At 38.9% G+C, this 24,703-nt stretch overlaps 1 protein-coding gene across 1 annotated transcript; it reads left to right on the top strand.

Annotated features, from left to right (window-relative positions):
• Positions 1-2,022: 2,022 nt before the first annotated feature.
• Positions 2,023-24,029, top strand: LOC139152515 (medium-chain specific acyl-CoA dehydrogenase, mitochondrial-like). Its single transcript, XM_070725703.1, has 11 exons — positions 2,023-2,304; positions 14,241-14,322; positions 14,849-14,946; positions 15,628-15,697; positions 16,105-16,205; positions 16,613-16,693; positions 16,895-17,134; positions 20,064-20,204; positions 21,567-21,662; positions 22,292-22,540; positions 23,756-24,029. Exons 1-11 carry the CDS (start codon positions 2,251-2,253, stop codon positions 23,834-23,836), a joined length of 1,293 nt encoding a protein of 430 aa, XP_070581804.1. The 5' UTR covers positions 2,023-2,250; the 3' UTR covers positions 23,837-24,029.
• Positions 24,030-24,703: the final 674 nt, after the last annotated feature.

The following is a 24,703-nucleotide window of genomic DNA, read 5'->3' as shown; positions in this document are numbered from 1 at the left end:
TGAAGTAAAAACGTTTTGATTTGTTGTTGTAGTCATGATTGTAAACCGGCAAAATATAGCAGGGATTTTCATTAATATGCAGTGAAAATACACACACTAATCTGGAATGATAAGTAAAAGTCATGCTGAGTTTCACTGTTTGTTATGTCTACAACACGCATATTTTAGAAAGTGTTGCTCAACACCTATGTGTTTCACCCAACAAATCAGGGGACCGAGATTTTTTGCTTCAGAAATAGAGATCTATAGCTTCCCTTCTTTCAGTAGGTTAGGTATCATGAGATGAAAATAACAGGTAAGGCGTAAGGCTTCCATTAAACTCTACTGGTTTTATTATTAAAAAGCAATAACATTATGATAAACAGACTACAGAGAAAATACTGCAACTACACTTGCTATAGGTAGCATGTTAAATGTTCAAACAAACCTGCATTATGTTTCACTTCTGCTTCATCTCCATACATGATATTTAATATCGCTGTATATGGGTCCAATAAAGATATGGTCTTTCACTTTAACACCTGCATCTAAGATACAAAAGATATTGCACATTTAATCTCTAATTTAAACAATCATATATTATGTATAAGTTTATAAATCTTATACTCCATCCACTACGTTATATAGAGTGTCTATGTATAGGATAAAGCCCGAGTACGAGGGCTCTTCTGGTATATAAAGTCCAACCCAACGATAAAATGTCGAGGCCGCACTTTCGCCCCTAACTGATATATTTTCGTTTTCAAAGTGTTTACGTCAACCGTCCTCTTTCTTAATGTAACATGTATAGGATATGAATTAAAACTTTTATTTGTGAAATAGCCTTCCAATGTAATGGAACATCCTATAAATGCCCTAGGGCACATTATATAAATGCCCTAGGGCACATTAGTTTATGTTTGCACCACAGCAGATTTTGTGTTGCAGCTGGTTTCCGCTGTGTTACCAAATTTGAATATTAAAACGTACCATATGTCTACAGAATATGACATGTTCACTTTTGATTGGACAGTACTTTACTACGGCGCTGTCATTCGTTTCTGGAATAAGGTGACCAAGGCTTTACGAGTAGATAAAACACCCTGAATTGAGCACTCTAATTGGTCAATCAACAGTAGATTTTAAATAGAATTTAAAGCATTCTACCTCATGCTACACTAGTGCAAGTCACAAGTGTGTCCTCAACGGTACAGCTGTAACATGCACTATGCGTTATCTACACCCATTTACTGATGTCAAATATCTACATTTTCTTACAAACAATGACCGAGTGGCAAGGGGGTTTCAAAATAACCGTTTATGTCTATTAGAAAATCTAAACTAGATCGATATTGCTTCGTCAAAAGTTTATGAAAGGCGACAAAGTGGGGTCAAAACCGTCATTCATGTATGCACGGTACCGGCTTGATATGGTAACTGCAACTGCAGACCGAAATAGCATCGTCCGATTTTCACTTGAGACCAACTGATACCTGGTCTCTTGAAACCTATTATTTCTAATCTTCAAAATTACCGTAAAGTTGAAGTGCGCTCTTTAGTGTTCCTGGCGTAAGCTATGTCTCTTATATTCGCCCCGCTATCATCACGATCTCAACCTCTATCTAGGGCAACGTTTGTCGTGTCAGTGCCCCATCACTTTTGTTCCGTGTACTGAATACCGTTTGCTTGTTCTGCTCCTAAATTCATGCAGAAATGCTCGGCGTCCCATTTTTCAACGCAGCCTTATATGTGTCAAGTCAACTATTATTGTTGGCAACTGAATTTTAGGCAGCGCTTGAACTCTAATGACCAAGTCACGACATGTGCACAAGCGATGGGGAGTGCATATATAGAATGAACAGGTCAAATTTTTCATGGGTTGCACTCCGTTAACATTCAAAAACGGAGAAAGCTCCCGACCACTATCTGCAATAAATTATAGCCAACGTGCGCCACCTTTTTCTGTGGCGTTGGCTGTGTAGCGTCGACCTGTAGGCTACACAGCCAACACGACAGAAAAAGCCAGCTCACGGCCAGTGGGCTACAATTTATTGCAGCTATCCAAGTAAATATTCCTGGTGACCGCGGGGACAACAAAGTCGTCTCGACTATGGTTTTATTGCATAGTTTGTCAGGGGATTTTTATTCTTTGACGTCACGAACCGAACGTGTGAACAAACCACTCCGCTAGACCCTTGAGGTCAGACCTAGATACAGGGACAGGTAAACAACAGCCCTAAGCTGACGTCCGGTTTTGAAGGGTAGAGCAGCATGGCCACCATACCACGAAGCTGTGTCAAGGTCAGGGGTATATCAAGCCTCAGGGTGAGTAAGCTGTGTCTTGATATTAATGTGGTGTTCTTATTGACCCTACTGAGTCCGTGACCATGAAGGTAGAGTTTGATTAATTGTCAATTTAAATGGAAGACATTTTGAAAGGACCAGAAACCTACGTCTGATGTTAACGTGGGTCGTGTTTAAACGTCAGCATTAATTTGTACCGTTTATGGAGCTGCTAAATTCGAGTTTGTGTCCAAGATGCACATCGGAATGTCAAGCATAAACAATGAAGAACGGTCGGATGAACGGTACTGTAATTATAAATCAATTCGTATGCAAACTGCGATGAGAAACATTTTAAACCTGGTACACCCTGCTATGAATCAATCCAACGAGAATAATGTACTTTATGTTGACGGCCGGCACTAGAACATCCTTGCGCATGTGTGACTCTTACAAGACTGTCACCTAGATTTGAGAGTGATACAATGCGCCTGAGCGATTGCGTCGCTGAGACGGGCAGTTCAATTTGTACAGCCATGGAAGTAGTCCAATTTACCACATCAGTTATACGGCATACTGAAATATCGAGTACTGGTCTCCAGTGGACGATTCAGCCCACTGTATGACTATCGACCAGCTACGGCGCTTCGGCCTTATTAATTATAATAAAGGGACAGGGTCGTCGGAACTGCGCCTGTGCGACCTTCTTGTTTACTAACAAAGGATTTCGTTCACGACATCAAGATGAATGACGTCAACATAGCAGCAACATTTAAATTTTACGATGTACAATTTGAGAAACATTGTTTAACTTTCATGAGTCGCCAACGTACCTTGGATACAGTGTATGGATCCATACGACTTTTGAGCGCAGTTCCCACGACCCCTCCCTTAACACATACCTCAAGTATGGGCTTAAATTGGCAACTTTTTATTAAGAATTTCAGGTTTTCAAAAAACCAAAGGACAGGCTGTCCTACAAATAAAATTACAAAACGATGTGAAGCACAAGTTAATGCTGACATTAAGTAAAAAACTTGAAGAAGAACAAGTTACCAAAACAAAAATTTCGAAATTGTGGGTGGGTAGCAAGGACGCATCATGTTCATTAACAATGTCGGTCAGAATGAGACTTAAAATCGAGCGTGCGCAGAACAATGTCAAATTAAAGCTGCAAGCAGCGTTGGCGGGGCCCAAGCGATTAACATGGTTTTCATTTCTTGTGCTAAAGATATTATGTGCTTGAAAAAAGTCTCTAAGTTCTTGTACAGAAGATTTTGGACATCATTTCAGAGTTACCATAGATTTCATTGGTAATCGTACGTTTTATGCAAAATTCAATATCATGGCCAAACCGTGTAACCGATCCAATTGTCTTTCACAAACTTGAAAGAGATCACTCTAAGGATGACATGAGTAAAATTTCAGCTCAATCAGTGTTTTAGTTTTGGAGAAGAAGATTTTTGAAGATTAAATTTGTAATTTTTGCAATATCCAAGATGGCGGCCAAACCATATGACTGATCCAAATTGCTGTCGCAAACTTGAAAGACCTCACTTGAAAGATGATACCGGTACATGTGAAATTTCAGTTCAATCCATGAATTGGTTCTAGACAAGAAGATTTTTAAAGATTAAATTGCGCATTTTGCAAAATCCAATATGGCAGCCAAACCATGTGACCGATTGAAATGCTTTTCGAAAACTTGAAAGAGATCATACTTAAAAAGATACGAGTAAAATTTCCACTCAATCTGTGTGTTGGTTCTGGAGGAGAAGATTTTTAAAGATTAAATTGCGATTTTCGCAGAATCCAAGATGGCGGCCAAATCACGTGACAAAACGAAATGGCGTTTACAAACTTGAAAGACATAAATCTAAGGAAGACATGTGTAAAATTTCAGCCTAATCGGTGGGTTAGTTTTGAAGAAGAAGATTTTTGAAAATTAAATTGGTATTTTTCAAAAATCCAATATGGCGGCCAAATCACGAGACCGATCCAAATGTCTTTTGCAAACTTGAAAGAGATCACTCTAAGGAAGACATGTGTAAAATTTCAGCCTAATCAGTGTTTTGGTTCTGTAGATGAAGATTTTTGAAGATTAAATTGCGATTTTCGCAAAATCCAAGATGGCGGCCAAATCACGAGACAGATCGAAACGCTTTTTGGAAACTTGAAAGAGATCACTCTAAGGATGACATGAGTAAAATTTCAGATCAATCGGTGGTCTATTTCTGGAGTAGAAGATTTTTAAAGATTAAATTGGTATTTTACGAAAATCCAATATGGCGGCCAAATCACGTGACCGATCCAAATGTCTTTTGCAAACTTGGAAGAGATCACTCTAAGGAAGACATGTGTAAAATTTCAGCCTAATCAGTGTTTTGGTTCTGTAGAAGAAGATTTTTGAAGATTAAATTGCGATTTTCACAAAATCCAAGATGGCGGCCAAATCACGTGACCGATCGAAACGCTTTTTGCAAACTTGAAAGAGATCACTCTAAGGATGACATCAGTAAAATGTCAGATCAAACGGTGATCTATTTCTGGAGAAGAAATTTTTAAAGATTAAATTGGTATTTTTCGAAAATCCAATATGGCGGCCAAATCACGTGACCGATCCAAATGTCTTTTGCAAACTTGGAAGAGATCACTCTAAGGAAGACATGTGTAAAATTTCAGCCTAATCAGTGTTTTGGTTCTGTAGAAGAAGATTTTTGAAGATTAAATTGCGATTTTCACAAAATCCAAGATGGCGGCCAAATCACGTGACCGATCGAAACGCTTTTTGCAAACTTGAAAGAGATCACTCTAAGGATGACATCAGTAAAATGTCAGATCAAACGGTGATCTATTTCTGGAGAAGAAATTTTTAAAGATTAAATTGGTATTTTTCGAAAATCCAATATGGCGGCCAAATCACGTGACCGATCCAAATGTCTTTTGCAAACTTGGAAGAGATCACTCTAAGGAAGACATGTGTAAAATTTCAGCCTAATCAGTGTTTTGGTTCTGTAGAAGAAGATTTTTGAAGATTAAATTGCGATTTTCACAAAATCCAAGATGGCGGCCAAATCACGTGACCGATCGAAACGCTTTTTGCAAACTTGAAAGAGATCACTCTAAGGATGACATCAGTAAAATGTCAGATCAAACGGTGATCTATTTCTGGAGAAGAAATTTTTAAAGATTAAATTGGTATTTTTCGAAAATCCAATATGGCGACCAAATCACGTGACCGATCCAAATGTCTTTTGCAAACTTGAAAGAGATCACTCTAAGGAAGACATGTGTAAAATTTCAGCCTTATCAGTGTTTTGGTTCTGTAGAAGAAGATTTTTGAAGATTAAATTGCGATTTTCGCGAAATCCAATATGGCGGCCAAATCACGGGACCGATCAAAACGTTTTTTGCAAACTTGAAAGAGATCACTCTAAGGATGACATGAGTAAAATTTCAGCTCAAACAGTGTTTTTGTTCTTGAGTAGAAGATTTTTAAAGATTACAAGGGTATTTTTCGAAAATCCAATATGGCGGCCAAAGTCACGTGACCGCACGCGATTTTTTGTATAAAATCTGAAGACCTTCGGTCATGCTTAATAAATAAAAAAATTCAAATTGACCAGACCCCTATATCATCAGGAGGAGCCGTTTTTAGGTTTTTGGAAAATCCAATATGGCCGCCAGGTCACGTGACCAATCGAAATTTGCATACTCAGGTGCACGAGATCTCATAGGTCCCTATTAGCCCTGCAAGTTTCAGAAGGTTGTGGTAAGCGGTGATTGAGTTCTAGGTCGACAAAAAAAGAGCGGAAGAACCAGAAGAAGATTAAAGCTGCAAGCAGCGTTGGCGGGGCCCAAGCGGTTGCCATGGTTGAAAGTACTTGCACTGATGATACAATGTGCAAATTTTGAGCTTCCATGTGTCTCTAGTGTAGAGAAATCTTTAGACTAGTTGTTAACACATGTGGAAATACATTTAAAAGCTCACGCATCTCAATTCTCATTTAAAATGATTTGAAAGTATGCTTGACAGAGAGAGGCGAACAAGAATTTTAAGTACAATTGATGTATACCATCATAGCTCATTCTGGAAATTTACCATGTGTCCTATGTGTTGATAAATCCTTAAACTAGTTGTTATACATGAAAACTTCGTGTCAAAGATCGTTTTCCCCATTTCCCATTTACATGACTTTGAAAAGTGTGTGTCATAGACAAAGGGGACATAGCATTACAATAAGTTTCCACTGATTGTAAGCCATACAGACTGATGTGATGACAAGAAAAATAAAGTTTTTTTCTTATCCTTGCGCGTGTCAATTCAGATCTGCTGCGTCCACCTATTTTCTGCTCATGAGGAAATAAATGAAAAAAACTGCAAAAAATACATCACGATAGTGCATGTATAAAACAGAACCGTAAACTAAATAATTGACACTAACATTCCATTCAGAACTGTACACATATTTCACTCTATATTACTCTGTGAAAATTTTGCAAATGCTGCACCTAAAGTCAAACCGCTGAACTGTTGCTGTACAAAAATAATAAAGCAACACTGCTGTACATTTATCTCTGCGTGCATTTGTATGTTGTTGTCATTTTTTCCCGCGTTGTTGATTGAAGAATGAAAAATGAAACCTGCGTCACCACATAATTTTTGAAATATGTCTAGGATAAGAAAGAAACATTTTATTTTTCTTGGCGTACTAGTTGTTTTGATGACCTGTACACTATGAATTTCAAACTGTTGGGTAGAACAAAAAGGTGTTCTTCAAAACCTGAAAAGTCCAAATATTAAACTGCAAAAGTTACTGGCAATAACAAAGTATGGAGTTGTCACTCAGGAAACAAATGCTAAACATCGCGGTAAAAGTTAAAACTACTGTCTGTTTAATAAGATTACACTTTTTTACGGTAAGAAGAGTGGGTCGCTGAATAAATCATAACAGCCTTGAGTACGATTCCTTCTTTTAAGTGTCAAATAATACTTGTCCTGAGCAGTGTCCATGTTGAGTGAAATGCTCCCTTAGCTGTAACTTTAAAGGCTAGTTATACTTGTCAAAAGTTAGGCGTATGCGATGCAGCTATATTTAATAGTTACAAACCTGTAATCGCTTTCAATGCAGTACTGTTCATATCGCGCTATAGACAACGGCACGAAACCTGCTTCAGCATGCCAGTTTTTCAAACGAATTTATATATATCCATTCTCATAGCAGTTCAAAAGTAAAATATTCCCAGACTTGAGAAATGTGTGCATTTTAGACTTTCAATACATTTGCTTTACGCTCGAATTTAGCATGGAGCTTTGGTAGCTCCATGAATTTAGCAAGCGATGCTCGGACAGCGCACAGGGTCAGGGATCATCATCAAAAACGTCAGTGCGTAAGTTCACGGCCAGCTTGAATCATGCCAGGGATCGCGGAAATCACGGATCATAAATCCAAATGTTCATGTCTATTATGTAAAGAGAACCCTAAAATATAAAGCACATAATGATTTGATATGGAGAAACATCTTTTTGTTTCACTGACGGTCAAGTTAAATGCTCAAATATCGCGACAAGACTTGCGCATTTGCACAATATTTAATGCGGAAGTACGTCGACTGTACTCGGCGGACGAGCGAGCGCCTTCTCTGAAAATCTGTTTACAATATCACATCAGAATACACTGAAAATTTTTGCGAAATTTTTAAGGAAGCCAATTCACACAAGTTCCTAATGTCAGTAAAGATATTTTCTTGTTTGCAGCAATACACCACCAACATTTTCACCGTTCAGGAGTGCCTTACTCGCTCTACGTTGAAAAAAAGCCGTATGCTTTTGACCATGCCGTTCCTAACTTTACAAATTCCAGTCGACTTTCCTACTCTCATCATAATCTTTCTTTCCATGTCATATCTTTACTTGCGCTTAGAACCTGCGTTAGGGGTGGTGTCTCTCCAATATTGGTGGAGCTGCTTAAGTCAAAATCGAAAGTTTGCCGTGTTTGCTTAGTTTCACCGTCACTTCGATCCTTCAGTGTTGACGACGACACTGTACTGCACAGTGCACGCAGTAATCTGTAGGCACATTGTGCAAAGTTGTCCAACCCAAAACTTAGTAACATTGTAGTCAAATAGTCATGGTAAACATATGGGTACTTTTGGATTGTGAGCTATTTCGTCACAATTTTATTCATTACTGTATGTGTTACAAATTCTATCTTCTGACGCATAAGGTCAGGGATGCACAGAGATAAAGCATGATTACGTCTCAAGTTGAATGAAGGACAGCACGTGGACAGACAAAGTGATGACGTCATACTGCAATTTTCGATTCGCAAGTTTGGCTAATTTTTGCCTAAATTTTCTCGGCAAACACTACTTTTTTCTCGCATTTGCGATTTTGCGAGCAGGCAGCGGAAACACTGCCTGCGTCATTGCGAACACAGGAAGGGCAACGCGCCTTATTTTCAAGCAGGCGATTTATGTTTGTTTTTCAGATTTCGTCCATTGAAAATCCTACCCGCACGCGAACGGCAAACAAAGAATTAATTGTGTGGCACCTAATGTAGAGTGTTTGGATAAAACACAAAAGGAAAGTGCTAAATTAGTCATGGAGTTGATCGTTGAGACTAAATAGTGACAGTAGTAGTACTTGGAGCAAACGTTTCTAGCATTTTTGTTTCTGAACTTGGTCTCACTCAAGTCCACACACCAATTCGTAAATATTCAAAACCTTGGAATTGAGGAAGTGCATGTTTACTGAGTGTTCCCATTGTAATAAGCTGTGCAATCAAACATTCTCTGAACAGCTACACTAACAACTGATATGGTCGCACCTATTTAGACCTAGAACAATGGCAAGAGCGTCCAGGTCTGATCATAGACCTTCCATTTTACCTGCAGGCTGTGAGTGACGATTTTTCAAATCGCCGGCATTGAGTCGATAGCCTGTGATTTCAGCAACAATGACGCAATACAGTTTTCTACAATTATTTTACCTCTCACTTTCCGGTTTCAAAATGTTTATGACAAACAGCCTATAATATTTATCCAATAAAACACCCTTACTTCATAATATTGACATTTTAGTTTCAATTAGGGACTTAACGTCTATCTCATCGTCACCACGACTGTGCTCCAGCGAGTTGTTGTCATGGGTATTGTAATGATATATTAATCATCACATGACAAACATCAATAACTGAAAAATGAGCTCGCGACAATTATTTTTTGCTGTAGTATGGACCAGATTTTACAGCGCGATGACAGACTTTACTCTCTGATATGAACGTAAAACACATAATCGATGCATATAGCTTGTTATAAGTTATTATCAATGCTTCTGACCAACGCCTTTTCACACTGCGTAGGGGCTGGGATTGTGGGTTGCATAGAAATGCAAGATCAAGTTGACAGAAGCCAATACAGTGCAGTCTAACCTGCGCGCCTTATCTCTGTTAAAAAATACGGCTGCACTCAGACACCTTCATATAAAATTGCCCAAATAGCTTCATTCATGATCCTTGTATTTACCCGCGATCTTTTTACAGAATTTATATCGTCTAATATCGAAGCTGGAGTCAGTCCTTGGAAGTCGGGTTTGACCAGAACTGTGAGGTGGTGAAATCTCCGATATATATCGGACATTAATCCGCGATTTGACAAAATCTAGCTAGTATCGTCTAGTATCAAAGCTAGAGTCAGTACTTTGAAGTGTGGTTTGGCAAAACCTGTAATGTGGTAAAATCTTCGATATACATACCAGACATATACCCGCGATTTGACAGAATTTATATCGTCTAGTATCGTAGCAAAGTCAGTCCTTGGAAGTCAGGTTTGACCAAAACTTCCAAGGTCAGAAGGTGGTGAAATCTCCAATATCGGATATTTCCCCCCAATTTGACAGAATCTATATCGTTCAGTATTAAAGTAAGAGTCAGTCCTTGGAAGTCGGGCTTGACCAGATCTGTAAGGTGGTGTAATTTCCGATATATATCGGATATTTACCGCGATTTGACATAACCTAGTATTGTCTGATTTGGATATTAGACTCCCCAAATCGCCGATAACTATATACAGTATCTGGTAAATATCAGTGATTTCACTGACCTTGCGTGCCGAGGAACAGGGCAAGTCATTCTAGTATTGTCTACTATCGATATTAGAGTCCCAAAATTGCCGATAAACATCGAGTAAATATCGGCGATTTTACAGATCTGGCGTACCGAAGCACAGGGCAAGTCATTCTACTATCGTCTAGTATTGATATTAGAGTCCCAAAATCGCCGATAAATATCGGGTAAATATCGGAGATTTCACAGATCCGGCGTAAGGAGGCACAGGGCAAGTCATTCTAGTATCGTCTGGTATCGATATTAGAGTCCCAAAATCGCTGATAAATATCGGGCAAATTTCGGCGATTTCAGAGACCGGGCGTGCAATGGCACTAAGCAATTACAGTGACATTCGATCAAGCTGCAGAACAAGGTGTTGTTTTAACGGATATGTATCAGCGATTTTTACAACATTAAGAGCTTGGCTTGATGTGTTCTTGTTTACATTTTTTATCAGCTACATGCTCTCAGTTACATAAGACGCCAGGGCCACTCCATGCATGTCAGATAGAGAAACAAAAACAAATCACCACACCTTGCAATGTCATGTATCTTTCTTTTTTTACTCGTGACGAACAAGTGAGCATGCATTCAGACACCTACATATAAAATTACCCGAACAGCTTCATTTATGATCCTTGACACTCACATATTAGCTGTGCGTATACCCCAGTAATTGTGCCCTGGCGGGACCTTGTCCCGCTCTTATTCAGTCAATCACAGCAGTCGGCCACCCCTTAAAGCTAGGAGCACACTCCTCTAAGTACTTCTGTGGCAGTATACTTGACAACGTCACCTGGCGTACAAAACCTGGCATCAATGTAGCGTTACACAAGGGGCCGAGATTAGGGTTAGTGGGACTGCTAGCTGAATTAGACAGCGGGCATTACAGTCTGTCATGTCGTCTTTGACTTTCAAGTGTACAAAATAACATACATTACTGATCGATCTTCTGACAGACGAGGTTTTAAACTACAGCCTTATGAACATTGGGGCGACTTAACCGATCCAAATGCCTTTCGCAAACTTGAAAGAGCTCGCACTAAGAAAGATATGAGTAAAATTTCAGTTGAATCTGTGTATTGGTTTTTGAGAAGAAGATTTTTAAAGATTAAATTGAGATTTACACAAAATCCAATATGGCGGCTAAATTACCCGACTGACTAAAATGCCTTTCGCAAACTTAAAAGGACTACCACTAAGGAAAATAAGCGTAAAATTTTAGTTCAATCGGTGTATTTGTTCTGGAGGAGAAGATTTTGAAAGATTAAATTGCGATTTCACAAAATTCAATATGGCGGCCAAACCACGTGACCGATCAAAACGCCTTTTGCAAACTTGAAAGAGATCACACTTTAGATGATAGACGTAAAAATTTAGTTCAATCGGTGAATCGGTTCTGGAGAAGAAGATTTTTAAAGATTAAATTGTGATTCTACAAAAAACCAATATGGCGGCCAAACCACGTGACCGATCAAAATGTTTTTTGCAAACTTGAAAGAGATCACTGTTAGGATGACATGAGTAAAATTTCAGCTTAATCGGTGTTTTTGTTCTGGAGGAGAAGATTTTTAAGGATTAAATTACGATTTTTTGCAAAATCCAATATGGCGGCCAAACCACGTGACCGATCCAAACGCCTTTTGCAAACTTAAAAGAGATCACACTTCAGATGATATATGTAAAATTTTAGTTCAATCGGTGAATCGGTTCTTGAGCAGAAGATTTTTAAAGATTAAATTGTGATTTCACAAAATCCAATATTGCGGCCAAACCACGTGACCGATCGCAATGGTTTTTGCAAACTTGAAAGAGATCACTGTAATGATGACATGAGTAAAATTTGAGCTCAATCGGTGTTTTGGTTCTGGAGAAGAAGATTTTTAAAAATTAAATGAGTATTTTAGAATATCCAATATGGCGGCCAAGGTCACGTGACCGCATGCGATTTTATTTGCAAATTCTAAAGACCTTAGGTCATGCTTGCTATACAAAAAATTTCAAATCGACTAGACCCCTACGTCTTCTGGAGAAGCCATCTTTAGGTTTTTGGAAAATCCAATATGGCCGCCAGGTCACGTGACCAATCAAAATTTCAAGGTCAGGTGCACGAGTACTAATTGGCTCCTATTAGCCCTGCAAGTTTGAGAAGTTTTCGTTCAGCCGTTCGAGAGATCTAGGTGAGCAAAGAAACGGCAGAAGAAGAAGAAGAGGAAGTCAGTAGAACTTGAGCAATAACAATAGGGTCCCAGCCGGTCGGCTTGGGCCCCTAAATATTGAACTCCTACGAAACCAATAGGGGCCCAGCCGGTACGCTTGGGCCCCTAAATACTGAGCAGTCAACCCACATTGCGGGTTGTTTAAAATCACTTCTGACGTAACAATAAGTTTGGCAGTAATGTCATTCTCACTCCACATACTGAATTAATGGCAACAACAGCGATCAAACTGATATCGTGTTCTCCCAGATTATAGAGAAATACTTCGCGTATACTATGTTTCTGTCAATGTCAGTACTGTGGCGTTGCGAGTTTACCAGTCACGAGCAAAGTTAACACCAGAAAAGCTAAAGCATGCTACATTGTCGGTCCGAAAATGTACAAACCAGCTTTGAACGTTTTGAAACATGTTCGCAATTAAAGAGTCCCCAAGAAAAAGGAATCTCCGTTTGGCTTTAAGTCAGCGCATTTTGCAGCAAATCTTTTACAAAATACCGTTTTGTCACTTCAAAACGGGCTTGCTGCTGATCAATAAATCGCCATTGGCAGGAGAAATCCAGAAGAGAGTGCTACCTTTTATTCACAACATGTAGCAATATCATTATAATCGCATTTTTAAAAGTACGGACCTGTTATATTTATATTACAATTCTTCAAAATGTTCCCTTTCTTCCTGTATTTTGATTTCAATGTCACCATAACAACCGGGAAACATAAAGTGAAAAAGATTTTCGTGACACATTGCTGAAGTAGCAGTACATAAAAGCACACTGGTGTTTGGCAGTCTACGATCAAACCGTCAACTTCATGGCTAAGGTTTACAAAATTGAAGGTTTGTTTCATTCAAACCACTAAGAGGAAACTATTGTCGTTCTTGATAGAACTTCCGCATTTTTTTCTGCCAATAATTGCATGTTAATTAGTAATGGCCCCTGTTTGGTATATGCATTAATCCCGATTGTCCTGGGCACGGATAATGATGCACAGACTGATGTAATTTTGTTTCAAGGGCTTCGCGTATTTATTTAGAATAATCACAGTATTCCTCTTCATTTAGTGGTTATACACACACAATCATGTTCTTTTACGAGTTATCTCCGCTTGAAAACCCCCAGATGACCCTCTCATGTAAATTCGCTGATGCATTACCGATACCCTGGAGTAAGTAGGCCACCGAGACTGATATTTGTGGTTCAAAGTCTGCCTGACATATATCGACCGGGGATAAACTAGTTTATACACTGATCAATTTGTGTCAGGGTACAGGTTAGCCAAATATTCAGCATTCAGTGAAAGAAGGAAATCACAGCGTGTGAATCCAATACAGTACCAATTTCATTGAGGAGGTCGTGACCATGATTTGTTATTGTACCGTGCGAAATTCATGTTTTGAGTTTCTGTAAGATTGTGAAATGCAAGAAAGAGAAGTGAACGACATCGTTGCCAGTTTGGGAAATTGCAATAAATACAACAATCTATGGCAGTCACAAAGTCAAAGATTGCTCTGCGAGAGAGAGAGAGAGAGAGAGAGAGAGAGAGAGAGAGAGAGAGAGTGTGTGTGTGTGTGTGTAGGTGTGTGTGTGTGTGTGTGTGTGAGTGTGTGTGTCTTGCTTGGATTTTGTGCGATCTTGTTTTCCATTGTTTATTTCAGAATTTTTGTCGGGTGTCCTCTGTTTTGGGTGTACGACATCAGTCAACTGAAGTCAATGAAAACCGAACAGGACTTTCATTTGGTGAGATCGTTATATTCACTTTACTCTGCAGGAAAATGTTCAAAACCCACATTCAAAATTTACATATGTGTCAACACCTTTAATGATGTTCTTCTCTGCCTTTAGTTCGTGTTTCCTGCTAGCTTGATGATTGGTCAATTGTTAAACGTTCTTTTAGAGAATGCATAGTCACCAGTATATGGGGCACTGCAAGTCTTTACCGTTGTCACAACAACGAGCCTAACATCGAAACACGGAAGCACGCCTATCAATTCGTCATCACCAATCTGCAAATATACATGCTGTGTTTTAGTGACTTGATTCAAATATCCATCTTCTGTACGACTGTGAGGTGCGACTTTAGAAAAGATACAAAGCGAATAGGCAGTCTTCCTTCCTGCAACTCATGAGATTACAACTGATCATGTACTACTGTGTATAAATCTGGTCCGGTCTTAAGCCTTAAAACATGCCCATGTTTTGTTCTGTTTGCTATTTCGAGCCACGCCGCAGTGTTAGCTTTTGTTCGCTTTTATTTCGTCCACAGCACTCACAGAGGAGCAGTGTCATATTCGAGACACAGCTCGAAAATTTGCAAGAGAAGAAATTATTCCCGTAGCTGCCGACTTAGACCGAACTGGAGAGGTACCGCCATCTACATCTTTTATTTGTGCCCGTAACATCACCATTTGACTTCAAAATATCATATTTTTTTAAAGAAGACAACCGGACAGTTCATTGATATTATCAATCGCTGATGATGTCGTGAACGTTGTACTATACTTGAACAACTTGATGTCTCGGGAATCTACATTTGTTAGTCCGAACGAGGCTATGTAAAGTGTGTAGCCTCACAAATTTGACGTACTTTCCTCCGAGGCACGCCTGGAGAGTACTTGGCCAAAACACCGTCATGTAAACAATAAGGGGTTTCTTAGGGGACCTTACATAGCTGTGTGAAGCAACTTGACCCCCTAGAAGTATGTTGATATTTAAAATTGTTCAATGGCTCCATACACTTCAGTCTTGCCTGTTCGGAAGATGTCATACGAAAACGTCGGTACTTTTCCTCAGAACTCTAAACTTTCCATTTGCCAACCATATGACTGTTATTTTTGCTAAACCAGCAAGGCCGAAAAACAATTCCGACAAGTTTTACCTCTCGTATTTTTCAAGTTTGACCATCCCTTACCAGGCCATCACATAATAACCGCTCAGAAAGGAATACATAATATATACAATTCGATGGGATTTGTGATTGAAAAACTGAAGTTGACTGCCTTATGATAATATGCTACCTTTTTTACTTTTCTAATAATGTCACAGCGGCCCGTGGATATCTATCAGAAGTTATGGAAACTTGGAATGCTAAATCCACGGATTCCTGAAAAGCATGGTAAGACCAGTGTGAGGCTCTTTTCGTTCGTTAAAAGAGGATTTGTTGGATAAGAAATCATGATATGTCATGATAACACCTTATGCCTGCATTTTTCCACAAAAACTTGAGATCTTTGACCGTTGGGGGCGTGATTGCGCTTGATACATCACTGTTGTGGAGAAAGTGTCTAGGTCTGCATCAAATCCACGAATCGCGACATATCAGTTTCGATATATGCAAATTTATTAAACAAATATATTTCAGTATGCATATTGAAGTCAGTGGAAAATATTTATGTAGCTGGGTTTGTGCTCAGTATAATATTGAAAGCCCTACGACAACTAACACCTGTGCAAATATTGATGTGAAAGGCATCGTGTAATAGTTAAACAATGCAACCTTGACCGAAAACTCTGCATCAACAGGAGGTCCAGGCTTAGGAAATGTAGACAGCATTGTTATCGCGGAAGAATTATCGTATGGGTGTACTGCTATCGCTACGAGTTGGGGAGGTACAAATCTTGCGGTGAGTGATTGCTAAACGCCGGAAACGGACTGAAATTCTGTTGTCAACAATGCACTTGTTGATTATGTAAAATAGGACATCGAAAGCTAAGTTGATAAGTTTAAGACCAGGCATCGCGACATGCTTTGGGCAAAAGAACAAGAAAGTCTACAATACGGGCGACATTAGGGCGTTTTGTACGATGGCCAGTTAGTGTAACTTCCCCCTCCCACTCCCCGAAGTAATTTTAAGGGTCAAAACTCACATATATGAACAGCAGTTTACTTGAAGCAATTTAAATTCATAGGAACCAACTCTAGCATAAGCTAACAAGGCTCAAATGCTCCGGGCACAGCCTTACTTCGACGGACACAATTTTAACTTCTTTCTTGCGAAAACACGATGACCTTCTATTTTATATTCTACAGCAATCTGCTCTCATGTTATCTGGCAATGACGCACAAAAGAGAAAGTACTTGGGGAGACTGGTCGATGAGCCATTTTTATGCGTGAGTATATATTATACCTTTACCACAATTATTTGTCACGTCTGGAGATGGACCAAAATCATGATATGAGCAAAACCAGACGCACTTAAATTGCACTTAAACAGCGAAACAACATGAATTCAACTGATTGAGTAGGCGTGAGAGAGCTTATATTAGTTTGTGAGGTTGATGTTGCAGTCAAAATTTGATTGTACAATTTAGTCATACGCAGTGACAGAGCCCGAAGCAGGTTCTGACGTCGCGGGAATCCAGACGAGAGCTGTGAAAAAGGGAGACGAGTACGTTATCAATGGCCACAAGATGTGGATTACCAATACTGGGTTCGCCAACTGGTACTTTTTGTTGGCTAGAACGAGTCCAGACCCCAAAGCAAAGGCAGGCGGTGCATTTACAGGGTTCATAGTGGACGCAGATACCCCTGGAATACAGCCCGGCAAAAAGGTATAGTTTTCACAGAGGAGACTGACAGTAATTATAGTTGCAGAAGTCTTGACTACGAAACATTATTGTGGGGAGAAAAGTAGAATATATTGTGAATAACTTTAACAATATATTGTCGATGCTACATGAGCGAGGACCTTACGTATTTTAATACAACGAAAACTCACCAACTATAACCGACAAACTAACTGGTTTATAAAACTGTCGTTTCTATAACTGAAAGAAACAAATCTCTTTAATTTACAGTAATTGAAAAACAATTACTATTTTTAGAATAATTGATTAATCTCAGAAATGCCTTCGGTTGAATGAATCCTGCTATTTTTTATGCTTCTCAGTGTAAACTAACTTGCCATATCCGGGGTCTTTTTGAACGTATTGGTACAATCCAAGCACCGTCAGAAACACAAATGTGATATAAAAGTTTGTCGACCTTGTAAAGATTAGTCCAGGCAATGCAATTTTACTTTGTATTCGGGAACTTTGTACTTTGATACATGCGACGCATTTCCCTTGTTTGTGACATCACAGCGTATCCTCGACAGTGCTGAACCTCTTTGATTCTATTTGCCATACTTGAAAACCCTTATTTGCAGGGGAGAGAAATAGAGCACAGCAAAAGAATGGAGCCTAATATAATGTGAACAACTTGGGAGGTGACAGTAGCCAATTTGCGTGACATAATAAACGCTTAAGTGTCTTTTGTGTAAATCTGCAGGAGGCATAATGTTGTCACGTGTTTTTCCAAGGTACGAACTGCTTAATTTGAATATTACAGCAGTAAATTTTGTTTTTATTTTGGGGGGTTGCTTTTATTTGTTGAAATTTGAACTTGCAGAAGGAGTGACAAAAATCAAACTTTCTTGGCGTAATTTCTGGCATATTCTCGATTCGCATGCTAATGAGAAAGGCATACATTGCTAAATACATGCTAATTAGCTAGCTACCAAACCACAAGCTTGACGTAAATTACACACAACAAGGTTATTCTCTACTTTCATCATATCAAGCATAATTAGTATTTGATTTCTTCAATGATCCGGAGAAGGTATTTTTCCTTGACAAACAAAAATTGTCAGAAACAAATTCTGCTACTCATAATGACATATTTATATTCAACTGTATGATGATTCCCCTTTTGCCCTTTTGTTATGCATATGACTTTAACTGTATCAGTCATATCTAACACCTCAATATCTAATTCTTAATGCAACCAGGTGGAACTGTTATCGTGCTCATCCAGGATATCAAATAAGCTCATGATTTCCATCAAATTTTACAAAGATAATGTATTTGGTCACTGATTATTCTAAATATCTATTTACACATCAATTAGTTGAACACGTTTTATGATGGTAACACGAGTTTGTAAATATTTTTTATGAACGTCCATCAAATTTAGGGTAACCATTATCCAAATATTTACCATTGTTTGCTGTCCTTCCACCCTTTCACACAAAAACGCTAACTATACAATCTGGATCGTAAAAAATTACACCACGTTTCAGTTGACTCTAATGGACAGTTGACAAGAAAACTCGTCCTAAAGAAATGCAGACGACAGACAGACATACAGATAGCAGTAGATCCCATTTGTACATACGACAGTTAAATGGTATAGGCAAGAAATAGACTATTCCCATTCTTGACTGAATGTTGACAATGATTATCATATGATATTTGCGTGTCTCAATAGAGTCTATTCATGAATACAGCAAATGTAACGAGAACAACTTACAGTGCATTTCAGATTAGTACCACAAGTCAGTGTGTGAGACAGACACGTCACATGTACAACATGTGTGATTGGTTTGGGTATCACAACACCGTTTTAGAGTCCCAAACTCATTTATTAATTGTCATTTTAGAGTCCCAAACTCATTTATTAATTGCACTCATCCAGCAAGGGGCAACTCTGTCTCCAGGGACAGATAGCTGAACATTTGATAGCAGTTTGTAGCTGTTTCAGTAAAAGAAGCTGATACCAAGCATTTTAATATACTGTACCTCAGATTATAGAATGAGTTAAAGTCCAAACATCTGAAAATACTTTTAAGCATTGATTCCGTGAACAGAAATACTATCCTTTTCAGAATTAGAGCGCGAAGCCACTGCAGTGAACTGCAATAAAACTGCTTACACTAATTAGTTTCAGCTGTAGCCGTGGCCACTTTGGTGTTGAACAAGGCTACTTGATAAAGACCGAAAAGTCTGCTTGTACAAAGGCTCTGTCTGAGGCTCGAGTTGTAAATGAGAGTTTACGATTGGCACCCTGTGTTCAAGATTAAGATACAATGTAATATTACCATGCACTGGTCCATGTACAAATCTTTTTTTATTTCAACTTCCCCAGACAAACAGTCTGCATGGGACATACAATGTTGTCGACTTTGCCAGCTGGCTACAGCTGAAACTAATTAGTGTGAGCAGTTTTATTGCAGTTCACTGCAGTGGCTTCGCGCTCGAATTCTGAAAAGGGTAGTAAAGTGTAGTTGTAGGTGAGAACAAACTCTTGTAATAGCTACACTGGATATCAAATGAAATCAACTGAATGGTCAGTTATCTGCCTATACAGACAGATCCTATGCTGATCTACCGTAATAAATGAATGATTTGGGGATTTTGAAACGTGTCGTGTGTGAAGACCTCAAAGATCTACCCGACCTAAAAAAGGTGTCCCCATGCTTTCAGTTGAACACTTTCGAGGTCTTCACAGTAGTGACACTCAAGCCAATCGTGTATATTGTCTCACACACTGCAGATACTGAGTTGTGTTGCTTGTCTGAATGCACTGTAAATGATCTAGGATCATGCATCTTGCCTTCTGAAGTTGTTAAAAAAATGCATATATGTAAGAAGTACCACGAAGCGGATATTTCACCTGGTTCTTACGCAGTGTTTACCCCTCCCTCTCCTCATTCGATGACAGGAATCGTTCATGGGATTGCGTTGTTGTGACACTCGTAGCGTCTCCTTTGAAGATGTTGTTGTTCCCAAGGAGAACGTCTTAATCGGCGAGGGTGCTGGATTCAAGATTGGTATGGGTGTATTCGATGGAGCGAGACCAGCCGTGAGTGTGGAAAACTATAATAGCGCAGTAATGTCAAGAAAAATTCTCTATCTTTGCAAAGGCAGTTAAAAGAACAATAGCTGTAACTTCCACCATAACTTAATCACAAAACAAGTATATGTCTTATTTTCTCCTTTAACCAAGCTGAAATTCAAAGTTCTACAGCTTTGCCATGACAACACACTTTGTACGTAAAAATGCGACATGAATTCTAGTCCGGACTTTAGGTAGAATTCGCCTCAGGGAGAGATATTTAGACAAACTCTCACCATTCTTTTCTAATCTACCACTTTTGTTGGCTCATTTTAAAGCTACTGAGTAAGAAACATTTTCATCGGCTTAGAAAATTTTATTTTTACTCATAGAGTTAACACAGGGATGGCGGCCATTTTGAATTTTAAAGGGAAGTTCACCAAGGATGACTTTTACATATGTGCTGGCTCTGTGGTCATTTACCCCGGAAAATCTATTTTCGCCATTTACAACTCGCCCGTTATTTACAAAAACCGATAGAAATAGTACAGGAAATTGCCCATGTAATTTGAATCATGGGAAAAAAGCTCCAAGCTTGGAGCTTGCATTATGTGATATGGAAGGGACCATCTTCCCATGGGTATGGCATTGTCCACTCACCCACGCTCAAACCATGCTGTGTGTATTTACATAATTTTTGTTTATATTGAGTGTCCTTCCATAAACGATGAATCACTTATAATAAACTGTCCACTGTCAGATTTTGTGTTGCTGTTTATTACTGTGTTACTGTGAGTGGACAATGTGGGGCCATACCCATCCGAAGATGGTCCCTTCCAAATCACATTATGCAAACTCCAAGCTTGGAGCTTTTTTCCCCATGATTCAAATTACATGGGTGAGTTATAAATGGTGAAAATTGTTTTTCCGGGGTAAATGACCACAAAGCTAGCACATATGTAAAAATCATCCTTGGTGAACTTCCCCTTTAAATTTCGGCAAATGTCAGGTAATTTGTTTCTCTAGTGCCAAAATTTGCACAGTGACCCCTGATTTTTATTCTTGATTTGGTAGAAGAGCATGGTTGAAAGTTTCCTTGAAGAAAGTTTGAGCAGAAATTTAGGTCTTGCACTTTCGAGGCGCATACAACCTTAAATGCAGTTTTCAGCGATGACATCAACATTTTACGCACATGGGCTGTTGATAACAATAAAAGTGTGTCTTCCACACAAAACAAAGATGTATCTAAAGCAATGGAATTCTCAACTCCGAAGTGATAGAGAGTTATAAGATTCCGGTAGGTAGAGTATATTTTACGAAAGACAATATAACTATATACAGTCTTAGTCATTTAAATACTACACTTGTGTTGTCATTTTAATCATCCAGGTTGCTGCAAGCTGCGTAGGTCTAGCACAACGTGCCCTTGATGAATCCACAAAGTATGCTTTGGACAGGAAAACGATGGGAGTTCCCATTGCACAGGTCAGGAAAGATTTTTTGTTTGTTTGTATTATTGTTTATTTGCTTGTTTGTTTGTTTCTTCTGAGGTATATTTTCTGGATATTACCGTATTGCTCTTGAAACTCTTCTAGTCGACTTTATTCCTGTAGCGGTCGACCTTTAGGACAGGACAAAACTCCACAAAACTATTAAGAGACATTGAATTTCCCTGTTATTTGAAATATTTAATTTAACATATCGTACATAACCGTTATGTATAGCTCAGGTTGCCAAGATATATGACTGCAATTGTTTTTTACTCCCCGAAAACATCACCTTTGAGACCTTGGAATCGAAAACTTATTTTTTGATGCTGAGGATTCTTTGCGAAGTAACAACTGTCCTCAAATATGATTCCATAAATACCATCTTCTACCACCATCAAGAACCAACACTGCCAGTTTTTTACTTTACACTTGAGACGGCTTTATATATATATATATATATATATATATATATATATATATATATATATATATATATATATATATATATATATATTTGTGTGTGTGTGTGTGTAAAAGAGAGACTGGTCTCGGTAACAGCTGGTATTTAAATCACAATTCCATATATCTGACGTCAGTAAAAGATCCTCATCATTTCCGTTGTAGCACCAAGCAGTAGCCTTCATGTTGGCAGACATGGCCATTGGAATAGAGACGGCGAGGCTTGTGACGCAACGTTCAGCGCTACAAGCTGACCAGGGCGAGTCCAATACGTACTACGCATCGATCGCCAAGGCCTACGCTTCAGACGTAGCGAACAAAGCTGCCACGGACGCTGTCCAGATATTTGGTGGTTGTGGTTACAGCAATGAATATCCCGTGGAAAAACTCATGAGAGACGCCAAAATATCGCAAGTAAGTTTTTTTTGCTATGCTTCGTTTTAAAAGTAAGCAAAAACATTTTCCCCGGCGATGTTTTCGAATGCTGTTCTTTGTATGCGTGAGTGTCTTTGTCTCAAGAAGGGCGACTAATAGCATGTTGTCATCAGCTTGAAGGTCTATGAAGTTACTAAGTCATTTTATTATTTCCCGATTTTTACAATAATGTCTGCCACGTGGCAAGTGCATGAAGGGGAGTTGATGTGTAGTACAAAGTTTAAAGCATTGTAGTTTTTGCATGTTTTGTTTGTTATGTGGGCCACAGGTCGATATGGCACTCCCGGAAATCTTTTTCTCAGTTTTTTTGTTCAAAGTCAATAGTAAGACATACTTGAAGGGCTTTCTTTCAAAATCGGCTCTGCGACAATGTGTTCTTCCGCACATACATGTAGCAATAATTCAATCCAATCGAACATCAATATCGATGACAAGTCATTTAGAAAAATAAATCTTTCAAGTCATTGTCCAAATTCTGCCTTTTCTTCCTCATATTTGCCATATTTTGGTAAAGGTAGGCTCTTGTTGAGGAAGTACTTTCTCAAAATCGACCATGAAGTGAAATATGTTTGCCTAGTGACAATGCCAGTGGCAACTGTTATCTCGCTGGACATTAAGCCGTGATGTGGTTTGATAGGATGCCTAAATAGCTTGTTGGTACACATTGATTGATACAGCCCAAACATTATGCTGTTGCTGCCTTTACCCTATCTGTCTGCCAGCAGGCGTAACCTTTGTTCTCGGTATGTTGTGGGATTTAATTTGACGCCCACGATACAACATATAGCATTGTCAGCCTTTTTCCGCCACTCGACCCGATTTCGTGCTCGCTGATATCCTCAGCTTAATGCATTACATGATTCTGTGAGTTATAAATACCTGTATTGACATTCCTCAAAAATCAGACTCAGCTAACCACCATGTTTTACTGAATATCTGCCCTTCGGTGGTTCCGTTTCGACTTGGGACTTATCAGAATTGAATGCAGTATCTTCTTTCGCAATGCCGCAAACCGAAAATACAACGAGCGCATAACTCCTATCAGAACATTTCATGTGAATGTATGTGGTACATAGTAATGGGTGACGAAACAGTGGAAGCTATCGCACCATTTGGTGCATCAGCGAGGAATGATGATTGGACGATGGAAGAGGCCGACACATTTCTAACTAATGCTTATTCACTTCTTTTCAGATTTATGAGGGAACATCCCAGATCCAGAGAATCATCATATCGGGAGAACTGATCAGAAGATTCAAAAGCGGGGGTCACTAGGTCGCCAAAAATTGCACGCCTTCGTTATGGTCACTTTTCATAGTCTTTGATTATCGCTATCTTATATAGCATTTGTCCTGTGCTAGAGGGTCAAACTGCATGACATTGAAATGCATTGTGGGTAAGAGTCGCAAGCTCACCAGAGCAACAGTTTGACATTGTGATATAATAAATACATTTAATGCAAACGCAATCGCTTTTGAGGCTAAAAGTTCTGGTTTTTTTCATGAAACTAGCTAAATTCATAAATCTTTTCATCTTTTTAGGCATTTCAGGTTTGAGATTCTTACATAACCCAAAAGTTTATTTTGACTGCAGTAATCCTATGTGTCTTATCCATAGAAATCCGCCAAGTTGAAAATATGGTCAACCGGCTGAGACTTATATGACTCGCTTATTAATAGTGTAAAGTGCAATAATAGTATACGCATATTGTAATGACGGGCCATACCATAAGGCCATGGCGGTCTGAGAATCACCTTCAAACAGTCCGTCACATGCAACCGTACACCTGGAGAAACAGGTTGCTTTAGGTGACTGTCAGGCCCCCGGGGAAAAACTGTTAGTATGTTGTTACCCGAATATGGCCAGTCTTCAGTGTTTTACAACACATCTCATCTGACTTTCTCACTCTTTTCGTGCTGAATAATTGGAAAATTCCGCTGCTATTACTCGTCTCGGTCACATACATCAACAACAACATAGAGTTTGCGGGATGAGTTGTGCTAGAATAACCATATTAGTTTCCATGGCTTTTATTACAGATTAGATAAGTTGGATTTGGACACTGAATTGAATATGAGCTTCAATTTGACATTAAATGTAAATCTTGTACATGCAGTACTAATGTCTACAAAAAGGTTAAGC

This window comes from Ptychodera flava, chromosome 16, assembly GCF_041260155.1.
Source record: "Ptychodera flava strain L36383 chromosome 16, AS_Pfla_20210202, whole genome shotgun sequence".
NCBI lineage: Eukaryota > Metazoa > Hemichordata > Enteropneusta > Ptychoderidae > Ptychodera > Ptychodera flava.
The sequence above is the reverse complement of the archived record's forward strand: the minus strand, read 5'-3'. Positions and strand labels throughout refer to the sequence as shown.

What these genes read in the sequence shown, in the direction of transcription:
- LOC139152515 (XM_070725703.1), top strand. Translation starts at nt 2,251, where the DNA reads ATGGCCACCATACCACGAAGCTGTGTCAAGGTCAGGGGTATATCAAGC. An exon ending in ACTTAGACCGAACTGGAGAG is followed by an intron (nt 14,947 to 15,627) that starts GTACCGCCATCT and finishes ATAATGTCACAG; the next exon opens with CGGCCCGTGGATATCTATCA. An exon ending in GAGACGCCAAAATATCGCAA is followed by an intron (nt 22,541 to 23,755) that starts GTAAGTTTTTTT and finishes ACTTCTTTTCAG; the next exon opens with ATTTATGAGGGAACATCCCA.